The sequence below is a fragment of the Cetorhinus maximus genome, chromosome 22 (genome assembly GCF_964194155.1).
Source record: "Cetorhinus maximus chromosome 22, sCetMax3.hap1.1, whole genome shotgun sequence".
Classification (NCBI taxonomy): domain Eukaryota; kingdom Metazoa; phylum Chordata; class Chondrichthyes; order Lamniformes; family Cetorhinidae; genus Cetorhinus; species Cetorhinus maximus.
Window position 1 is genome coordinate 4,653,133 of NC_135900.1, and position 19,327 is coordinate 4,672,459.

The window sequence follows — 19,327 nt, forward strand, 5'->3', positions numbered from 1 at the left end:
TATTAACAATGCTGTCCATTGCTTCACCTTTTATTGCCAGGATTTCAACTCTACCAGGAAGTTGAACAAATAAACATGAGCTTATATAGTATTATGCATCATGTACAAGCTACTTTCATTAAGTTACACTGAGGAGTGTAACTTAACCTATCTTGACACGTGAATGCAGCAGGGAATCTGATGCCTGCAATGACCATCCCATTAAAAGTATGTGTCAAGTGGAAATTTATGGCATTGCACAATTTCTTTAATCTTCAACTTGAATTCTTTTCAACAAAATGTCACGGTGCCACAAATGCTTACAACAAAGCATAACCGCAGAACAGAGAATGTACCAAATGCATCATCTGCGCAATGTAACTTAACTGGAACTATTCCCCATGAGCTAACAGTGTGGGAGGAGGGGGGGGGGAAATAAGATTCAAAAGCAGCTACAAGCGTAATAACTCCTGTTCAATGCATATCCACAACCTGATTAAACCGCTAAATCAGCAAGTCCATTCTCAACAAAACACAAAGCATTTAATCAGAAGAATGAATTGGCGAGAGAGTAAAATCCAGGTTCTGCTAGCACAGCAGTGTTTGCTGGGCTCAGGTCACCAGCTCCCTTAGTGTGTGGGCCTCGCTGAGACCGAGGGAGATCCGCTTCTCTCCGGCAGCAGGAGCAATTTTCACTGGGGATGTGTCAAAGCATGGGTTTCTGTCCCCCATCTCCTCGGTAAGGCACAACCTCTGCCTGTGAATTGTCCATAGTGTCACTGTTAGCTTCATATACGTGCATTGACAAGCCCTCATACCTCCCCCACAACAGCACAGCTTAGACAACAGAACTTAAGGTCGGGTTGCCAACTGTGATTAAATGCATTTCTGGAGGTTTCACCACATGCTCCACTTGCCCCCACGCTCTAGCCATTAGTCGGCCAATACATTCCACTTTGTGATGCACAGCCTTCCTCCTCCAATTGGAAAGCAAAAAGATTCATTACCCAATTGGAAGATGCTTGACTGTCAGCCAAACAGCCCGTTTCACCTATTTTTATACCTGGCAAACAAACGTTCAAAGAACATTTCTTTAAAAACTGTCTTTGTTTAATGTTCCAAAGATTTTTATCCAGGGTTGTGCACAGTAACATCCTGGAGATTGATCTTCAATTCCTGGGGACTCTAGGCCAATCCCAGAAGGTTGGCAACCCTACTTCAGTGCTTTAGTCAGCTCACTCTCCCTGGAACCGCGCAGCAATTTTAACGCAGCCCATGGTCACAGCGACATTTAGCATTCCGATTCCTATAAAATGCTGTGCTTACGTCCGATACTGTTTTACAACACAAGGATAAATGTTACCCACTGAGCAGCATCCAGCAGCATCCAATTTCAAAACTGGGGATACAACAAATTTCAGAATGGTATTAGAGAAGACCACGCAGTATGGAAGAACTTAGTTTCCCCGTTTTCAATCAGATCCCCAAAGAGTGGGGCGGGGTGGGGGGGGGGGGGCGGTGGGGAAAGAGACATCTTCAATCATGGAGAACCCAAAATATAACCTTGAATTTAAAAAAAAAACTGAACGCTGACCAAAATAGGAGGGGAGGGGGTGAATAGGGAAGGGAAGGAATGCTCCATATTTACTGACCTGGAGTTAATCTCCAGATTAACTTGCACAACAAAAAAATCATTTTTTAAGCTCCCAGGAAAAAAAATTGCAATAAATTTTAACCTCAATGCTGATGTTCTATCCATTTTACAAAAACCCTTTTCTCTTTTTTCCCTGCCCGCTGCCCCATGAAATAAATCCTTCAGTCATTTCTTCACAAAAGTGTAGATCGCACCATCATTTTCTGAGCAGTGCGCATGCCTCCTGCTGCTAGGACTCGGGGACATGCTGACTGCGACCATTGCTCCTTGTTCCAAGCTGTGACTGGGCAATGTCCGCTAACGCGCTCTGTATCTTCTCCAACAGCATGTCACCCCGATAAACAACTTCTTCCAGCAGAGCTGCAGCCTCGTGGTTCTCCTCTTCCAACTGACGCAAACTCGCGGCCTAGGTGGTGGGAGACACAACAGGGTTAGCTCCCAAGCGCACTGGGAACATACAATCAATGCATTTACCGAACACAAATGTTTTAAAACCAGACCACCGCACATGACCAGACAGACATACATTCAGGCTTCACAATGAAGCATAGCAAGCCAAGCGGTACTGAGGGAGTGCTGCTTTGTTACAGGTGCTGTCATTTGGATGAGATGTTAAACCAAGGCTCTGCCAGGCCTCTTTAAATGGTGATAAAAACATCCCATAGGACAAAGTGAAGAGTAAAGGAGCTCTCCCGGTACCAATACTTATCCCTTAACCAACACTTTGCCATTAGTGGGATCTTGCTTTGTGCAAACAGTGACTATGCTTCAAAAGCTCTTTATTGGTGATGTTCTGAGGTTGTGAAAGGTGCTACATAAATGCAAGCTCTTTCTTTCTTTGTTTCATGTTTTAATAGACTTCTTAAACATCATCCGTTGGAAATGAATTGCTTAAAAGCTAACATAATGTAGCACTGGAAGTTACATAATTTTCGTTTCCACAGTTTGCCTGGTTCATGTTATGCAAGGAAGGCTGTATATTTCATTTGTTAATGGCAATAGAGCTTGCAATTTATATATCATTAACAAATTTCCCACATACTGCATCCTCCTGTATCAAGCTATAACCAGCTTATACTGAACACAACCAACCTTCCGTGACGTTTGCCTACACACAGCTTGCTCTCCTAGCCGACCTCCCATCTCGCAGACACTATACTTCAGAGTATCAAAACTGCCCATATCTTCACTTGCAACAAGTCCCGTTCACCCATAACCTTTGTGACCTCTGACCTATATACGTTCCCAGTCCAGCCAAACCAGGATTTTGAAATACTCATTTTGGATTTCGAATTTTTCCAGGGCTTCAATGAAAATTGAAGAAAAAAAAAGTTGAAAAATTGCCATGATTTTTCACCCAGGTTTCTTGCAGCGTTCTTTTAAAGGCGCCAAACATTCACCAAGTTTCTGTACAATAAATTTTAGACAGCAGTTTTAATTGCCTCAATCACAAGAGCACTATGAAGGATGTGAGAGAGATTTGGGTCTCCCATGCTGCGAGGTGTGTCAATTAGGAAAATGTAACAGCACAGAATGCTCTGTTATCCAAACTATTTAACAGGAAAATAATTGGCAGTTTCCATGGCAAATAAGTAAACATTTGTGATATCGCTAAACTCTAAATGAATCAGTTTTAGTGATGATTAATTACAAGGCTAGTTCATCAATAAGACAGAACTTCGCATTAAAACGAAATACTGCGGAAACTGGAAATCTGAAATGAAAACTTCAGTACTTTTGTTTTTCGAGTCGAATAGGACTCTCCTCTTACGTGACTGGACTCCTTCGGCAGAGTTCCGAAGGAGTAATGCTCGACTCGAAACTTTAACTCTGCTTCTCTCTCCACATGCAGCCAGGCCTGGAGAACTTGAACCAGGACTGAAAATATGTAAAGAGCACTTTTGAAGTGCTATACAATTAGCGTGTAGGTACAGGTCAGTGATTTTGTTCACACCAAGGTCCCTTAAGCTGCAATGAGATGAACATTTGGCTAACTTGCTTTTTTCGTTGGCAGTCAATAAGGAAGTAATGCCAGATATAACATGGCAAGCACATAATAGGCAATCACAGGAGCCATTCCATGAGAGCAAAACGCCACACCCTGCACTGGAGGCAGCAGGAGCTAGTACTTACTTTGTTTGTGGTTCTTAAATAAAGAATGAGAGCCAGGCTAGAGAGAATCCTGTTTCTCTTCAGTTACTGGCACAGGATCTTTGAACATTGAGAGAAATGGATTTTTAAAAAAATATTTTTGGGGAATATTGTGTTATTCTGTGAAACAGGTTGTGTGGGGGTATGATTTAATTAAGCTGGGCAGAGATTAATAGGAGTCAGATTGTCTGGGGGGTTTAAAACATGAAAAGGATAGGGGTGTTAGGTTTGAGGTAGAAGTGAATGGGTTAGATCTAAAATTTGCATTTTGAGATAAGTGGAAAGTTTGTTTGAATATCAAAGGAGAATCAGAGGTAACATGAAACATGTTTGCATCTTGCAGGAGTTCCATAGGTAAATAGAAGTGGGGATATTATACTTTATTGACCTGAAAGCAAAGACAAGATGGAGACATGAAAGTCTTATACTTGGAAGGGTTTGAGTTTCAAAGAGGTGTGAGAACAATGGAACCTGAGATGAAAGTGAAAAAAAGGTACTTCGGAGAGCTTAGGGTAGCTGTAGCTGTCTGAGCTGTAGCTATTGAGCTGCAGTTGTTGAGCTGGAGGTGTGGCTCTGGGCTAGGAGAAGATGCAGTTTGAATCAACCATCCAATCAAGCCAGAAAAGTCTTGGGCTGCAAAAAACAGTTTTATTCTGAAGTTTGGATCTCCACCGCAGAGTGGAAAGGGGTTAGAGGTCATGTGGTTTACCTTTATTGAGGCTACAGCAGTTTGCCTTGGGTAATATTACTGGATTTTTTATAGTTAAACATCCAAAAGGGAGTGTTGCCTGCAAGGTGTTTACTTGCGGGTCTGACCTGGTACATTTTTTTTGGCGGGGGGGGGGGGGGGGGGGGGGGGGGATGTTTTATAAGACTAATTTTGAACTGTGTAGCTGTAATCTTGCAATGCTTAAGTTTTCTTTTATTCTTGTGAATAAAACTTATACTTTTAATTTTTAAAATCCCATAAGTATTACAGGATTTCTTGCTGCTAAGATCAGTACATCTTCTCGTTTTCAGACTATGATATAAAAGGATATGACCCATAAGCCAAGTTTCTCTCTGGGATTTGGTTTGCGCAACGATTACATCGGTTGTGTTCAGAACAACATTCACTGAACCAGTGGGTGAAACTTTGGTTTAAAAAAACGTAACCAAGGAGGTTGTCGTGGTGCAAATATTTCTGCACTTTAAAATTTGTGATTTGTTCCAACCCCAAAAAAAAATCACCATCTTATAAAAATTATTCTGCTTAATTTCACAGTATTAAATACACACTTACTTAGAATTTCCAGCTGTGAAATAGGCCATTCAGCCCAACTGGTCCATGTCAGCGTTGATGTTTCATAACAGCTTCCTCCTACTCTTCATTTCATCCTATCAGCATATCCCGCTATTCATTTTTCCCGTCATGTGTTTATCTAGTTTCCCTTAAATGCATCTATGCTTTTTGCCTCAGCCACTCCCTGGGTAGTGAGTTCCAGGTTTTCATCCCTCCCTTCGTAAAGAAGTTTCTCCTGAATTCCCCATTGGATCTATTAGTGACTACCTTATATTTATGACCCCGGTTTTGGTCTCCTCCAGAGTGGGAAGATTCTTTCTACGCCTAGGACAGTCATGCTCGACCCCGATGTTATATGTGGTCTCGAGGATGCTCAGGTGTGCAATAGGCTCCTGTCCAAGTGAACACCTGCTCAGGGTTGAGGATTATAAGATCAGCCATGACCTCATTGAATGGCAGAGCAGACTCGATGGGCTAAATGGCCTACTTCTGCTCCTATGCCTTGCGTCTTATAGACAGAATTCCACATCGGCCCTGAGCCCAAAACTTTCCCTCGGGAGCTGGAGCCCCGCAACCTGAGTCACCTGCAGAAATGCACAACATGGAGGGGTTTCCTGTATGGGCTGCTGCTGCACACCCTTCACCTTCTTACCCTCGCCCATCGTCCGGACACATGCCTTGATGCCATCCGGCAGCAGAGGCCCCTCTACATGCGAGTCCTCCCCCTTATCACCCGGGACCTGGGGTGGAGGGTGTTGCATGCAGCAGTCCCATACAACTGTATCATGTGTCGACTCACGGACTCCCAAGATGCCTGCATTTTTTGCGGACTTGTGGAATCCGAGGACCACGTATATATATAGGGTGTTATAGGCTGCGCTTTAGTTATTTGAAAAATGTTACTTTAGTCCCACGTTTCTCATCTACGGGCGCCTGGTGCCGGGGGAGGGGGGGGGGCACGGAGAGGGAGGAGGACCTCCTCACGAACCTGCTCCTGGGCCTTGCCAAGTTGGCCATCTACAGGTCCAGGCAGCGGGCGATCAAAGGGGTTGGCTGGCCCGACTGTCTGACCCTCTTCCACGGCTATGTTTGCAGCCAGGTGTCCCTGGAAAGAGAGCACGCGGTGTCCACTGGCTCCACAGAGGCCTCCTGTGCTCGGTGGACACCACAGGGCCTGGGGTGCTTTCTTGGCCCCTCTGATCACATTTTGATTTGATGTTGTAAGTTTTTTGTGGTTTGTTTTTTCTTTTGCACTTTCCCTTTGATGGGCTACCTTTTACTTTGTCCCTGATTTTCTTAATTTAGTTTATTTGGTTTGTAACAAAAAAGAGTTACCCTAACAAATCCTTTCATAATTTTAAAGGCCTTTAACAGACCATTACCCAGTTTAGTCTTTTTTTTTTATAAAGAAAGCATAAAAAAGCAAAAAGGACCCCAGCATGTTTAGACTTTCCTGATCGGTGTGAGCTGCTCCTTGCAACTTGAATTCAAATTCTGCAACTCTTAATTTACTTATAAACTGGTTCCTTGCACCTCAAATTCCCCCTCCTTTTTGCACTCTAAAATTGCTGCAGAATAAATCACTTTCTCTCATTCCCTTGGTCAAGATGTCCTTGTGTTCCTGGAGGATGAATGGTTTGCAGGGAAGCAGTGCCATGCAGTGGTCTGGTCAGGAAATGGCAGGACTCAAGTCAATAAACTCAATTGCCACATTTTTACTTCTCTTTAGCTCTGAAGAGGAGTCATACAGACTCTAAACGTTAACTCTGTCTTTCTCTCCAGCTGTCAGACCTGCTAAGTTTTTCCAGCATTTTCTGTTTTTGTACCAGTTAAAGTTTGGACTTCACTCTCTTGCTATTTCAGACGTAACAAATGCCTCCCCCCACAAAATATAATCTTTAAAATGAATATTTGAGACTGATTTTGAAAGCAGGGCTACTGTAAGTGCGGCAACTGTAGAAAACCAGCAGAAAATTCATGCAAAGTTGGGACAGCTCCCTCTGCTGTTCCCAACTGGGTTTAACTTTCAAACTATCTTTACAATTCTCCGTTTCCTCCACCTGTGCCGCCCAAAGCCAGAATTGTTCCCTTCCAGTTTTCTCCTAAACATATTTTCCTTCCCTCCTTTCTCCAACACATTTAATCCTGCTTACTATAAAACTAGAGTTACCCGCATGCTTCCTACTACTTCATGGTCTCTTTTCCTTCCCTCATTTAGGGCAGGATTTTTTTTAGACGATGGGGATTCTCTCTCCCCCCCCCCATCCCCAACCACCCGAAGAGGAGGTGGGGAATGCATGGCAGGGAGGTGCATTGATCCTGACAGAGGGGTCTGGGTGGAGAGGCTGAGGGGGGGGGGTGGAGAGAAACACCTGTGGGGGGGGCATGCCTTGCGAGGGCACGGGGAGGGGGGGTTTGCCCAATGTGGAAGAAGGGCTCTTGAGGGATGTGCCAGCCACCACCCCCACCCACCGAGGTGCCAGCAAGGTGGCCTACCAGCTTCCCTCCTTCCTCTGAGCAACTCCTCTCACAAGCCTCAAAACGGAGGCTGGACAGGAAGCAGCCCTGAAGTGGGCAATTTTTGACCACTTAATGGCCCCAATTGCAGACAGGTCGGGGGACCGGGGGGGGGTGGGGGGCAGCAGGAAAGCCACCCGGGGAATTTTATTGGCACCCCCACCTGCAGACTCACCAGCAGGGGACCATCAAATTCTGTCCTTAGTTCCTTTCAGCAAAAAGGAGCCATGTGGTTTTGAATATTTTTTAAGGAATGGGGTAGTGGAAACAAAACTAATAGGGCCCTACAAGAAGTACCTAGAAATTACGAAGGAATTATTTCTCCAAACTGACAAACCAGGATAGGCTTTCATCCAGGTCTATTCAATGGAGAGCTTACTATAAAATATATCTACCGGCCACGCATACATAGATTTTTAAAAATGCAGAAGGTTGTTAAAAGATCAATAATGTTGTTCACGTACATGCAAGCGAGTGAAAGAAAGACTTGCATTTCTATAGCATCTTTTATGAGCACAGGGTACCATCAAGCATTTTACAGCCAATTAAGTGCTTTTGAGGTGTAGTCACTGTTGTAATATAGAAAACCATGACAGCCAGCTTTCACACAGCAAGCTCACTTAAACAGCAATATGATAGTGACAAGATAATCGGTATTTAGTGATGCTGGTTAAGGGATAAATATTGGCCAGGACAATAGAGTGACTCTTCTGTGAAAATAGTGCCAAGGGGTCCTTTACGCCCAACCAAGGGGACAGATAGGGCCTTGGTTTAACATCTCATCTGAAAGATAGCTCTTCTGACAGTGCTGCCTTCCCTGAGCACTGCACTGGGTGCATCAACCTGGGTTACATGCTCAAATCTCTGGGGTGGGACAATGACCTTCTGACACAGACGAGAATGTTACCCACCGACACAATGTGCTGCAGACTGTCAGCTCGGTAACAGGTTACACCAGCACCACAGCAAGTCAGTCAGTCAGGCATCAGTGCAGGGTAGAAGTTAAAACGGATTATTCTTAAAAAGATGTGGTTGGTTGCGAGGCGTGTGCGAGTACTGGTTGGATGAGTACAGGAGCTCCCTAGCCGGAAGTGAATAAGGGTGAAACAGAGATCTAAACAACCAGAGTACAATAAAGCCACCGCCATAAACATTTAAAAAAAAAATATCCTTACACATAAATCCTTTCTGCTCTCCCAGGTGGTCGTAAAAGCTCCCGCCACACTATTTTGAAGAGGAGAGTTCTCCCCCAAACCCCGGGTCCAATATTTATCCGTGAACCAACATCACTAAAATAGTTTATCTGATTACTGTCTCATTGCTGTTTGTGGAAACTTGCTGTGCACAAGTTGGCTACTGCACTTCCTACATTACAACAGTGACTACACTTCAAAAAATTAAATAATTGGCTGCAAAGCACTTTGGAACATTGCAAGGTCATGAATGGTGCTATATAAATGCAAGTTCTTTCTTTTGGTGTGGGGGGAGAAGAGGTGAGGGAAAGGGAAGTTTTTGTTTATAGCTTTGTTGTTGTTACTGAGTTGGCCACTTGGTGATGCACTGAGCACAAAACAGCAGCAGCCTAATGTAGGGAGAGACTGGTGCCCACCCACATTAAAGGAAGCAGCTCACACTGAAGTCTGCAAACATATGAGAAAGGCGCACATATATCACTACCATTAGTGGCAATTACAGTGGGAAACAGCATACGCTTGAAAAATAATACTGTGACATTACAGCCCAGGAGCCACCCACTCAAAAAAAAAATGACAAGATATTTGAGATCAGAGGGGAAAAAAATAGAAAAATGCTAGAAACACTGGGTCAGGCATTCACACCACTCTGAGTAAAGATTCTTCTGAATTCCTTCTTGAATTTAATAATGACTTATGTTTATGGTCACTAGCTTTGGTCTCCCACACAAGTGGAAACATCTCCTTCACTCTACCCTGTTCAACGCTTTCATATTTTGAAGACCTCGAGCAGGTCACCCCACGGTCTGCTACTTTTCTAGAGAAGAGAACCCCAGCCTATTCTATTTTTCCTGATGGTTATCGCCTCTGTTTTCTCCAATTTTTCTATTCCAAAGGTGATTGCATCAATCGCATTAGTGGGAACAAAGCTGGGATCCAGTTCTCTGACTAAACTACCTCGATTATTGCACCATTTACTTTCCAGCTCTGTGACTCACTGTCACATGTCAACACATTATAAACTGCAGATAATTGGAGATGTGCCACACGGGTTCAGTTCCCCTTGAACCAGAGGTGCTAACAATATTTAGCAAGACCCAGCACCAGGCTGGAAAAATCATTTTTAGCAGTTAACGAGGGTGCAAGTTTCAAAAGGTATTCGGTTAATCTGCTCGGTTTCACTTCAGTGATGTGTGCCAGTGGCAAAATACTTGCTTTGACCATCTTTTTTTATTGCAGTTCACTGCTGTTACAACTACTTTGAACATTTTAATTTATCTGAATATGACTGCGTGTTAGTAAATCAAGAAATAGAACTTGCAGAGTTTTCCTCTTTTCAAATACTCAAAATATGAATCAAGGGGTCAGGCAGTCGCTCTGTTCTTCACAGGCAGCTCTGACCATAAAGCTGGGCACTTCCTTCAGGCTAAGCAAGTTAACTAATCCCAGAGAAGAAACGGTCACCAGACTGCTTGTAAAGCTTGGAGCAGCAGACTCTGCTCAGCACTGGCACAGGCCTACAAAACAATGCAATACCCACATCTGACTCAGTGCAGAAAGAATGGGTGGGGAGGGGCTCTCCAATGATGCCAGTGAACAAACGAGGGACAGGACAGAACACATGGAGTGCACGAGGGAGAGAAAAAGAACATCTGCCCCATCAGATGAGTATTAATTCTGTTTTTCATCGCAACCACACACTGCATTGCACACTTGAACCGCAATGCTGAATTGTTATGAAACAGGATGTACTTTGTCAACTGCTTTTTAACAGCCATGGCAAAAGGAAGCTCGTTTGGGTGGTCTTACTCTTAACACTTTCTACTCACCTATCCTCCAAACCATAGTATTGTTTCCCTTTATTATAATTAACCTCTTGGTATACAGCATTTTCACGGCAAAAGTGCCCCAAAACTAAACCAAAAAAAAAAAAATCACATTTTGTGTATGGCACCTTAAGTTTTGCCACATTGAAATATTCAACGTAGATTAATCTATCTTTATATTATCTTGCACTAAACACAAATTATGCAACAACTAAACACAAAATGTATGCTCTCCATATTCTTTGCTGAATCACCAATCATCCAGGTCACAGTTGAAGCCAGTCTGAAAGCTGTCACCACGAAGGAGGCATCAGTGACCGGACTTGCTGTCCGGCTGCCTCCACTCATGGGAAAGAGCCCGATTGCTGCTTCAAGTCTACCAACAAGGCATTGCTGAGGCATGAACCACACATTATGAAGCCTAGGGCGATGAATATCATGGGCCCCGGTTCTGCATTATATCACTTTCCTTTCAGAACCACACTCTCGCTCAAGGAAGGTGCCTCGACAAAAAGATTGGACGAAGGGTAATAAATAAAGAATTGAAAGTCTTGACTTGCATTCAAATAGCGATTTTCATGACCTTCAGGACATAGCAGCAGCAACAATTTGTATCTGTACAGCACCTGTAACATAGTTAGATATCACCAAGCACTTCACAGGAGCATTATCAAGCCATTTAAGGAGATGACCTAAAGTTCGTTTACAGAGGAAGGTTTTAAAGACGACAGAGATGCTGAGGTTGGGAATTCCAGAGCTTTGGGCCTTGGCAGGTGGAGGTATGGCTACCAATGGTTCAGCGATTACAATCGGGGATGCTTTAGTGGCCAGAATTGGAGAATCACATATTTCAAAAACTTTGGGGCTGGACAAGGTTAGGGAGATAGGCCACGGGGAGGAGATTTGAAAACAAGGATGAGAAGTTTAAAATCGAGGCATTGTTTAACCAGGAGTCAATGTAGGTCAGAGAACACAAGTCAGTGATGGGTGAACGGGACTTGGAGCAAATCGTGAGCAATGATTTAGATAAACACAAGTTCCTATAGGGTGCAAGATAGGAGATTGGCCAGGAAAGCACTGGAACAGTCAAGCACAGAGGTAACAAAGGCAAAGATGGATGGGGGTTTCAGCAGAAGAACTGAGTCAGGGTCAGAGTTGAATGATATCAGGGAGATGAAGTAGGCAACCTTGGAAATGGAGCAGATATGTGATCAGAAATTCATCTTGGGACCAAAGCTGTAAACGGTCTGGCTCGATTTCAGACAACTGCCAGGAAGAAGAACGGAAACAGTGGCTAGGGAGTGGAGTTCGTGCCAGCAACTATTGACAATGGCTTCAGTCTTTCCAACATTTAGCTGCAAGAAATACCTTCTCACCCAAGTCAAATCAGATACCGTGGAGGGGTCAATGGTGCATGGCGGTGAGTCAGTACACACATGAAATTTGACATTGTTTTCAAATGATGTCATGGGAAAGGGAGTGTGGGCAGAGGAACATGCAGATGAGCAATAAAAGAAGCTAAGTTTAGATCATTGAAGACTCGAGTGGTTAATTGTGCACAAGAGAGGAGAGAAACCATTGCAGGTGACTCCCTGGCTATGATTCAATAGATAAGAATGGAACCAGAGGAGTGCAGTTCCACTGAGTCAAGAACAGAGGGCAAGTACTGGAGGAGGATGGTGCGGCTGGTCAACTGTGTCAAAGCTCCAGATGGGTCCAGAAGGACGATGAGGGACAATTTACCACCAGTCACACAGAATATGACATGATAAGGGCAAAACTCGGGGTCACAGTATAAGATGGTCACTACTAAATCCAAAAGGGAATTCGGAAGAAACTTCTTTACCCAGAGATTGGTGAGAAGTCCAACTCTCTGCCACAGTGAGTAGCTGGAGTGAATAGCATAGGTATGTTTAAGGGGAAGCTAGATAAGCACGAGGGAGAAAGGAATAGGAGAGTATAATAGGGCCAGAAGAAGGCTGGAAGAGGCTCACGTAAAGCATTGGCCAGTTGGAATGAATTGCCTGTTTCTGTCCCATAAACACCTAATTTTTCAAAAGAATTACCTAGTTCAGAACTACAATTCAAGATGGATGTGTGAAAATCCCTTGTATACCTGCTGCCTCACACTTGCCAGGGTCATCTGTTTTGGTCAGCAGTGAGTAACAGGAGGATGTGACCTTGAGTGAAGCAGGTAAAGGGGCCGAACAGACAGTAGGGGACGAGCCTCAGGCTTTGCAATTGTCCACACAGGTGCTCACAACCTGTGTGGACCAAAGCGAGGTCTGCAAGGTGAATGAGCAGGCTGGCCATGACACCATAGTACAGGAAGCTGTTCAATCAGGGGAAGTAATCAGGAATGTAGTGGTAGTAGGGGACAGTATAGTGAGGGGGATCGACACTGTTCTCTACAGCAAAGAGCAAGTGTCCAGAAGACTGTGTTGCCTGCCCGGTGTCAGGCTTCAGGATATCTGCTCAGGGCAGGAGTGGAATTTGCAGTGGGAGGGGGGGGGATCCAGTTGTCAGGGTCCATGTTTGTACCAATGACATGGGTAGGATAAGGAATGAGGTTCTGCATAGTCAGTATGAGGAGCTAGGTACCAAATTAAGAAGCAGAACCTCAAAAGGTAATAATCCATAGTCATGTGCATATTGGCACAGGGCAAATAAGATTAGAGAGATGAATGCGTGGCTCAAAGGCTGGCGTGGGAGAAGTTTCCTCCAGTTCTTGGGGCATTGGCATCAATACTGGGGAAAGGAGGCTGTACCATTGGGATGGTCTACACCTGAACCATGCTGGGGTGAGTGAACTTGAAAATCACGTAACTAGGGAAGCTAAAGGGTTATAAACTAAATTGTGTGGGCAAGGGATCAAATGTGAGAAGAGGTGGTACATAAAGAGTAGAGACAAGAGAGGAAGATACTAATTTGGGAAATGATAAACAAGACTATGACAGGAAGGGACAGAGAGTACAAGTCTAAGAGTAAACCAACAGACAAAGCTAGAGGTTACAAAAATAATACAAGGACAAAACTTAAGGCTCTGTATCTGAATGCATGTAGCATTCGAAACAAAACAGATGAACTGCAAATAGAGATAAATAAGTATGATCCAATAGCCATTATAGAGGCATGGCTGCAGGATGGGATAGATTGGGACCTGAACATTGAAGGGTATGGGATTTTTAGGAGGGACAGGAAGTTAAGGAAAAGGTGGAGGGGTGGCTCTGTTAGTTAAAGACGACATTAACATAATAGAGAGGGATGGCCTAAGTGCCGGAATCCAGGATGTAGAAGCAGTTTGGTTAGAAAAATCGCTTGTGGGAGTGATGTACAGGCCCCCTAACAGTAATCACATGGTAGGACAGGGTATCAAAGAAGAAATAGTGGGAACTTGTCAAAAAGGTACGGTGATTATCATGGGGATTTTAATCTACATATAGACTGGAATAACCAGATGGGCAAAGGCAACATAGATGACAAATGCACAGAATGCTTCTGGGATAATTCCTTAGATCAGCACGCTCTGGAGCCAACCTGGAGCCACAATACCGACCTGGTATTGTGCAGTGAGACAGGATTAATTCATGGCCTCATCATGAAGGTGCCCCTAGATAGCAGTGATCATAATATGATTGAATTTTACATTCAGTTTGAGGGAGAGAAGACTGGGTCTAACACTAGCAATTTAAGCCTAAATAAGGGCAATTACGAGGGCATGAAAGCAGAGCTAGCGAAAGTGAACTGGTAATTTAGATTAAGGGATAGATCACTGGAGATGCAGTGGCAAACATTTAAGGAGATATTTCAGAATACACAGAATAGATACAGTCCAACAAGAAAAATTCCAAAGGGAGGATCCACCATCTGAGGTTAACTAAAAAACGTTAAAGATAGTATTAAACTTAAATAAAAAGCATGTAATTGTGCAAAGGCGGGTGACAGATCAGAAGATTGAATAGAATATTAAAAAAAGCAAAGAACGACTAAAGGATTAATGAGGGAAAAATTAGAATATGAGAGAAAGATAGCTAGAAATATAAAGACAGACAGTAAGAGTTTTTATAGATATTTAAAAAAAAGAGTTAACAAAGTGAGCATTGGTCTTATAGAAAGTAAGCCTGGGGAATTAATAATGGAAAACAAGGAAAATTGCAGATGAATTGAATAGGTACTTTGCATCAAAAACAGAAAATGCTGGAAAAGCTCAGCAGGTCTGGCAGCATCTGTGGAGAGAGAAAAACAGAGTTAACGTTTCGAGTCCATATGACCCTTCTTCAGAGCTGAAGAGAAGTGGAAATGTGATGAAATTTATAGTGTTTAAGGGGGGTGGGGCAGGTGGAGCTGGATAGAAGGCCAACAATAGGTGGGGACAAAGGAGAGATTGACAAAGATGTCATGAACTAGTGATTAGCACTAAAAAATGGTGCTGATAGTGGCATAAAGATAAGAAAACAGAATGTGATAATAGCAGAACAAAGATAGCATTGTATGAAAGAACAACATGGAACAAGTAACAAGATGGCCCTGTAGGGGATGGGGTGGGGGAAAAAAAGTATAGAAAACGGGATAAAACCACAGATAAAGATGAATAAAAATAAAAATAAGTGGATAAGAAATAGAAATGAATGTAGAAAAAGGGGATTAGAAAAAGGGGGTGAGGGTGGAGGACAGAGTTCATGATCTGAAGTTGTTGAGCTCAATGTTAAGTCCAGAAGGCTGTAAAGTGCCTAATTGGAAGAGGAGGTGCTGTTCCTCCAGTTTGTGTTGGTACTTTGCATTGGTCTTCACTATAGAAGATACAAGTAATATCCCAGAACTAGCTGTAAATCAGGAATTGGAAGGGAGGAAGGAAATCAAGAAAATTACAATCACCAGGGAAGTGATACTTTGCAAATTGTTGGAGCTGCAGGTGGACAAGTCCCCTGGTAGCGATGGGTTTCATCCTAGGGTCTTGAAAGAAGCGGCTATTGAGATAGTTGATGGGTTGATTTTAATTTTCCAAAATTCACTAGATTCAGGGAAGGTTCCATTAGATTTAAAAATAGCAGATGTAACTCATTTATTCAAAAAGGGAGGGAGACAGAAAGCAGGAAACTACAGGCTAGTTAGCCTAACATTAGTCATAGGGAAAATATTAGAAGCTATTATTAGACAAATTCATGGTAATCAGGCAGAGTCAACTTCTGTGAAAGGAAAATCATATTTAACCAATTTATTGGTGTTCTTTGAAGGAGTCACTTGCTGTGGATAAAGGGGAAAACGGTGGACGTACTGTTTAGATTTTCAGAAGGCATTTCATAAGGTGCCTCATCAATGGTTATTGTGGAAAATAAAAGCTCATGGTGTAGGGTTAACGTATTGGCACGGATAGAAGATTGACTAGCTAACAAGAAGCAGAGAGTTGGCATAAATGGCTCATTTTCTGGTTGGCAGGATGTGACGAGTGGTGTGCCACAGGGATCAGTGCTGGGGCCTCAACTCTGTACAGTTACATAAATGACTTGGATGAAGGGACCGATGGTATGGTTGCTAAATTTGCTGATGACACAAAGGTAGGTAGGAAAGTAAGTTGTGAAGAGCGGGTAACGAGGCTACAAAACAATATAGATAGGTTAGGTGAGTGGGCAAAGATCTGGCAAATGGAGTATAAAGTAGGAAAGTGTAAGGTTGCCCATTTCGGCAGGATGAATAACAAGCAGGCATATTATCTAAACTATTATCTATTATCTGTGAGACTGCAGACCTGAGATGCAGAGGGATCTGGGTGTCCTAGTGCATGCAATTGGAAAAGGTTAGTATGCAGGTGCAGCAAGTAATTAGTAAAGTTAATGGAATGTTATTGTTTATTACGAGGAGAATTGAATACATGAGTAGGGAGGGTATGCTTCAGTTATACAAGGCATTGGTGAGACCACATCTAGAGTACAGTGCACAGTATTGGTCTCCTTATTTAAGGAAGGGTATAAATGCATTAGCAGTTCAGTGAAGGCTTACTAGATTAATATCGGAATTGGCAGGTAATCTTATGAGGAAAGGTTGGACAGGCTAGGCTTGTATTTGCTGGTGTTTAGAAGAGGCGACTTGATTGAAACATATAAGGTCCTGAGGGGACTTGACAGTGAATGCGGAAAGGATATTTCCTCCTGTGGAAAAATCTAAAACTCGGGGTCCCTGTTTCAAAATAAGGGGTTGCCCATTTAGGACAGAGATGAGGGAAAAAATTTTCTCTCAGAGGGTTGAGAGACTTCAGAATTCTCTTCCTCAAAAGATGGTTGAGGCAGAGTCCTTGAATATCTTTAAGACAGAGGTAGATAGATTCTTGATAAGCAAGAGGGCGAAAGGTTATCGCGGGTAGGCAGGAATATGTGGTTAAAATCAGATCAGCCATGATCTTATTGAATGGTGGAGCAGGCTCGAGAGGCTGAGCGGCCTATTCCTGCTCCTAATTCGTATGTTGGTATGTACTTTGCCAAATGTGTTTTCCCCACAAATACCATCCTTGCTCCATCATTAATCAAGCTTTCAATGGCAGAATTTCACAGGTGACCCTTCACATTTACCTGCAATGCTGCTGTCGATTCTTCACTCGGCAATGAGTCAACTAACACGTCAATGTCTTTCGCAGTTCGCGCAATCAGTGCAGCAAAAAGCTGTGCATACTCTGTGGGGAAAAATACAGGCCAGGTGAGAACAGATTTTAAAATACAGCCTGGCATGAAAGGCCCAATGAAGGGGGACGGGGGGGGTGGGGGGACCATGCATTTACAAAGTGTTCCATCACATCATTCTAAAGGGCTTTACAATCCAGTCGGTTACTTATTGGTTAAACGTGGCAACCCAATACTTAGGGTCTTCCAGCACACGAGGCCATTCGGCCCATCATATCTGTGTTGGTTCTTTGAAAGAATTATCTAATTTGTTTAACCACCCTATACCTTGCCCATAACCCTGTAAATGTTTTCCCTTCAATTATTTAACCAGCACCCTTTTAGGCAATGCATTCCATATCATAGCAACTCGATGTGTTTAACAAAAAAATGTCACCTTCCTTCTGGTTCTTTTGCTAATTACCTTAATTCTGTGCACTCTGATTACTGACTAACCACAAACTTCTACACTAGGCTTGGACAGATGTGCCTTCAGGTAACATCTCACTTAAAAACAATTTTTCTGACCTGACCAAGCAAGCTTTTGACCCAGACAAATGGTTCCTCCGACTGAGGTATCTATTAATGCTCTTTCACATTGACACAGAGACTATTCAGCAATGTAACAACTTGTACTGTTAAGTAGTGAACATCTAAGGTACTACAAACGATAAGGAACAACAAAGAGTAGAGATAGGGTAGGTTAGCAAAAGGCCGAAAAGATAAATTTTAAAAGGGAGGTCAGGGTCAAGGGAAGACAGCTCTGGGCACGGTGACAGAGAGCTCTCCAACAACATCTTGCATTTATATAGCACCTTTAACATAGTAAAACATCCCAAGTGTTAACTTGAATCTAAGCCAGTTGGTTAATTATGCAACTAGATACTATTACTTGTCTTGATAATGGGTTTATTCACAGAACACAGCATTACACGTCTGCTTCCTATGTACCAACCCAGTGTCCCAGCAGTCTCTCTTTATGCTAAGTACTTAACTAAACAATGCCCTTCACCTATCTTAACAATATAATTTAAAATACTCATTAATACGAAGGCACTATACAAGAATGTAATCAAGAAATTTGACACCAAGTCACATTAGGATATATTAATCAGTGGGTGAGCCAATTTAGGTCAGTGATTGAAGGGTGGAACAGGACTTCGTCAGCCCGCATGGATCATAGAGGCTCAATTCCAAAACAATTCTAATGACTTATTTTTGAAAAAAAGCAGGCTCTGGGCATCCAAACACACTAGCTCTTACCTTCAGTTGGATTAGATGGCTGGTCTTTGTTTATGGCAGTTTGGATGTTTGTAAATGATGCAGGAGGAGCACACTGCTGCAAGACACCAATGGCGTTACAGAACTGGTCTGCTAGCTAGAGAGAAAGAACAAGACTCATTGTAAATCAAATGATCATTTTTGTTGGGTAAGGGTATTTACAGTAATGGAGCCAAAGTAGGTGAATGGAGTTAATATATAGGTCAGCCATGTTTCTTCACTCATCCCACTGCCACCCACTTCTGCCTTGTACCATCATTCCATCTGTCACTTAAGCACTTCTGCTTTCCAGTCTATCCTAGCTGCTTTGTTCCTTCCTTCCCTTCCCTCGTTCCCTGCCTCTGAAATTGCTTGAAACCTGTTACATCCCTTGACCTTTGACAGTTCTGCCAAAAGGTCATCAACTCAGTTTTTCTCTCTCCACAGATGCTGCCTGACCTAAGTATTTCCAGCGCTTTCTGTTTTAATTTCCAATCCACAGTATTCTGATTTTATTTATCCGTGACCTAAATGAATTGCTGATCAGGTTCGAGGGGCTGAATGTCCTGTCTCAAGTAAATTCTAATCAAAATCCAATACAAACAGCGCTAATTATGAATTGACTTACAAGTCTGACAGTATAATCATAAGTTTGATTCCCAGTCTTTGACCATTTTATAAATTCCATTATGCATTTTTAGATGCCCTGTTGCCGTAGGAGTAACAACAAAATTTAACAACGGAACACAGCATGTGGGAGTGCAAAGGATTTGGTTAGAGTCCAGATAGCAGTTGAATAATCAGAGACACTCTTA

At 43.0% G+C, this 19,327-nt stretch overlaps 1 protein-coding gene across 1 annotated transcript in view; it reads right to left on the reverse strand.

Moving 5' to 3' along the window:
• Positions 1 to 225: 225 nt before the first annotated feature.
• The window catches only part of med21 (mediator complex subunit 21), a 20,664-nt gene continuing 1,562 nt past the window's right edge, over positions 226 to 19,327 (reverse strand). The window contains exons 2-4 of the mRNA XM_078568554.1: positions 18,516 to 18,630; positions 17,166 to 17,266; positions 226 to 2,039 (exon numbers count right to left, since the gene is read on the reverse strand). Of these exons, the coding sequence (XP_078424680.1) occupies positions 1,863 to 2,039; positions 17,166 to 17,266; positions 18,516 to 18,630 (393 nt within the window). The 3' untranslated portion in view covers positions 226 to 1,862. The remainder of the gene's footprint in view (positions 2,040 to 17,165; positions 17,267 to 18,515; positions 18,631 to 19,327) is intronic.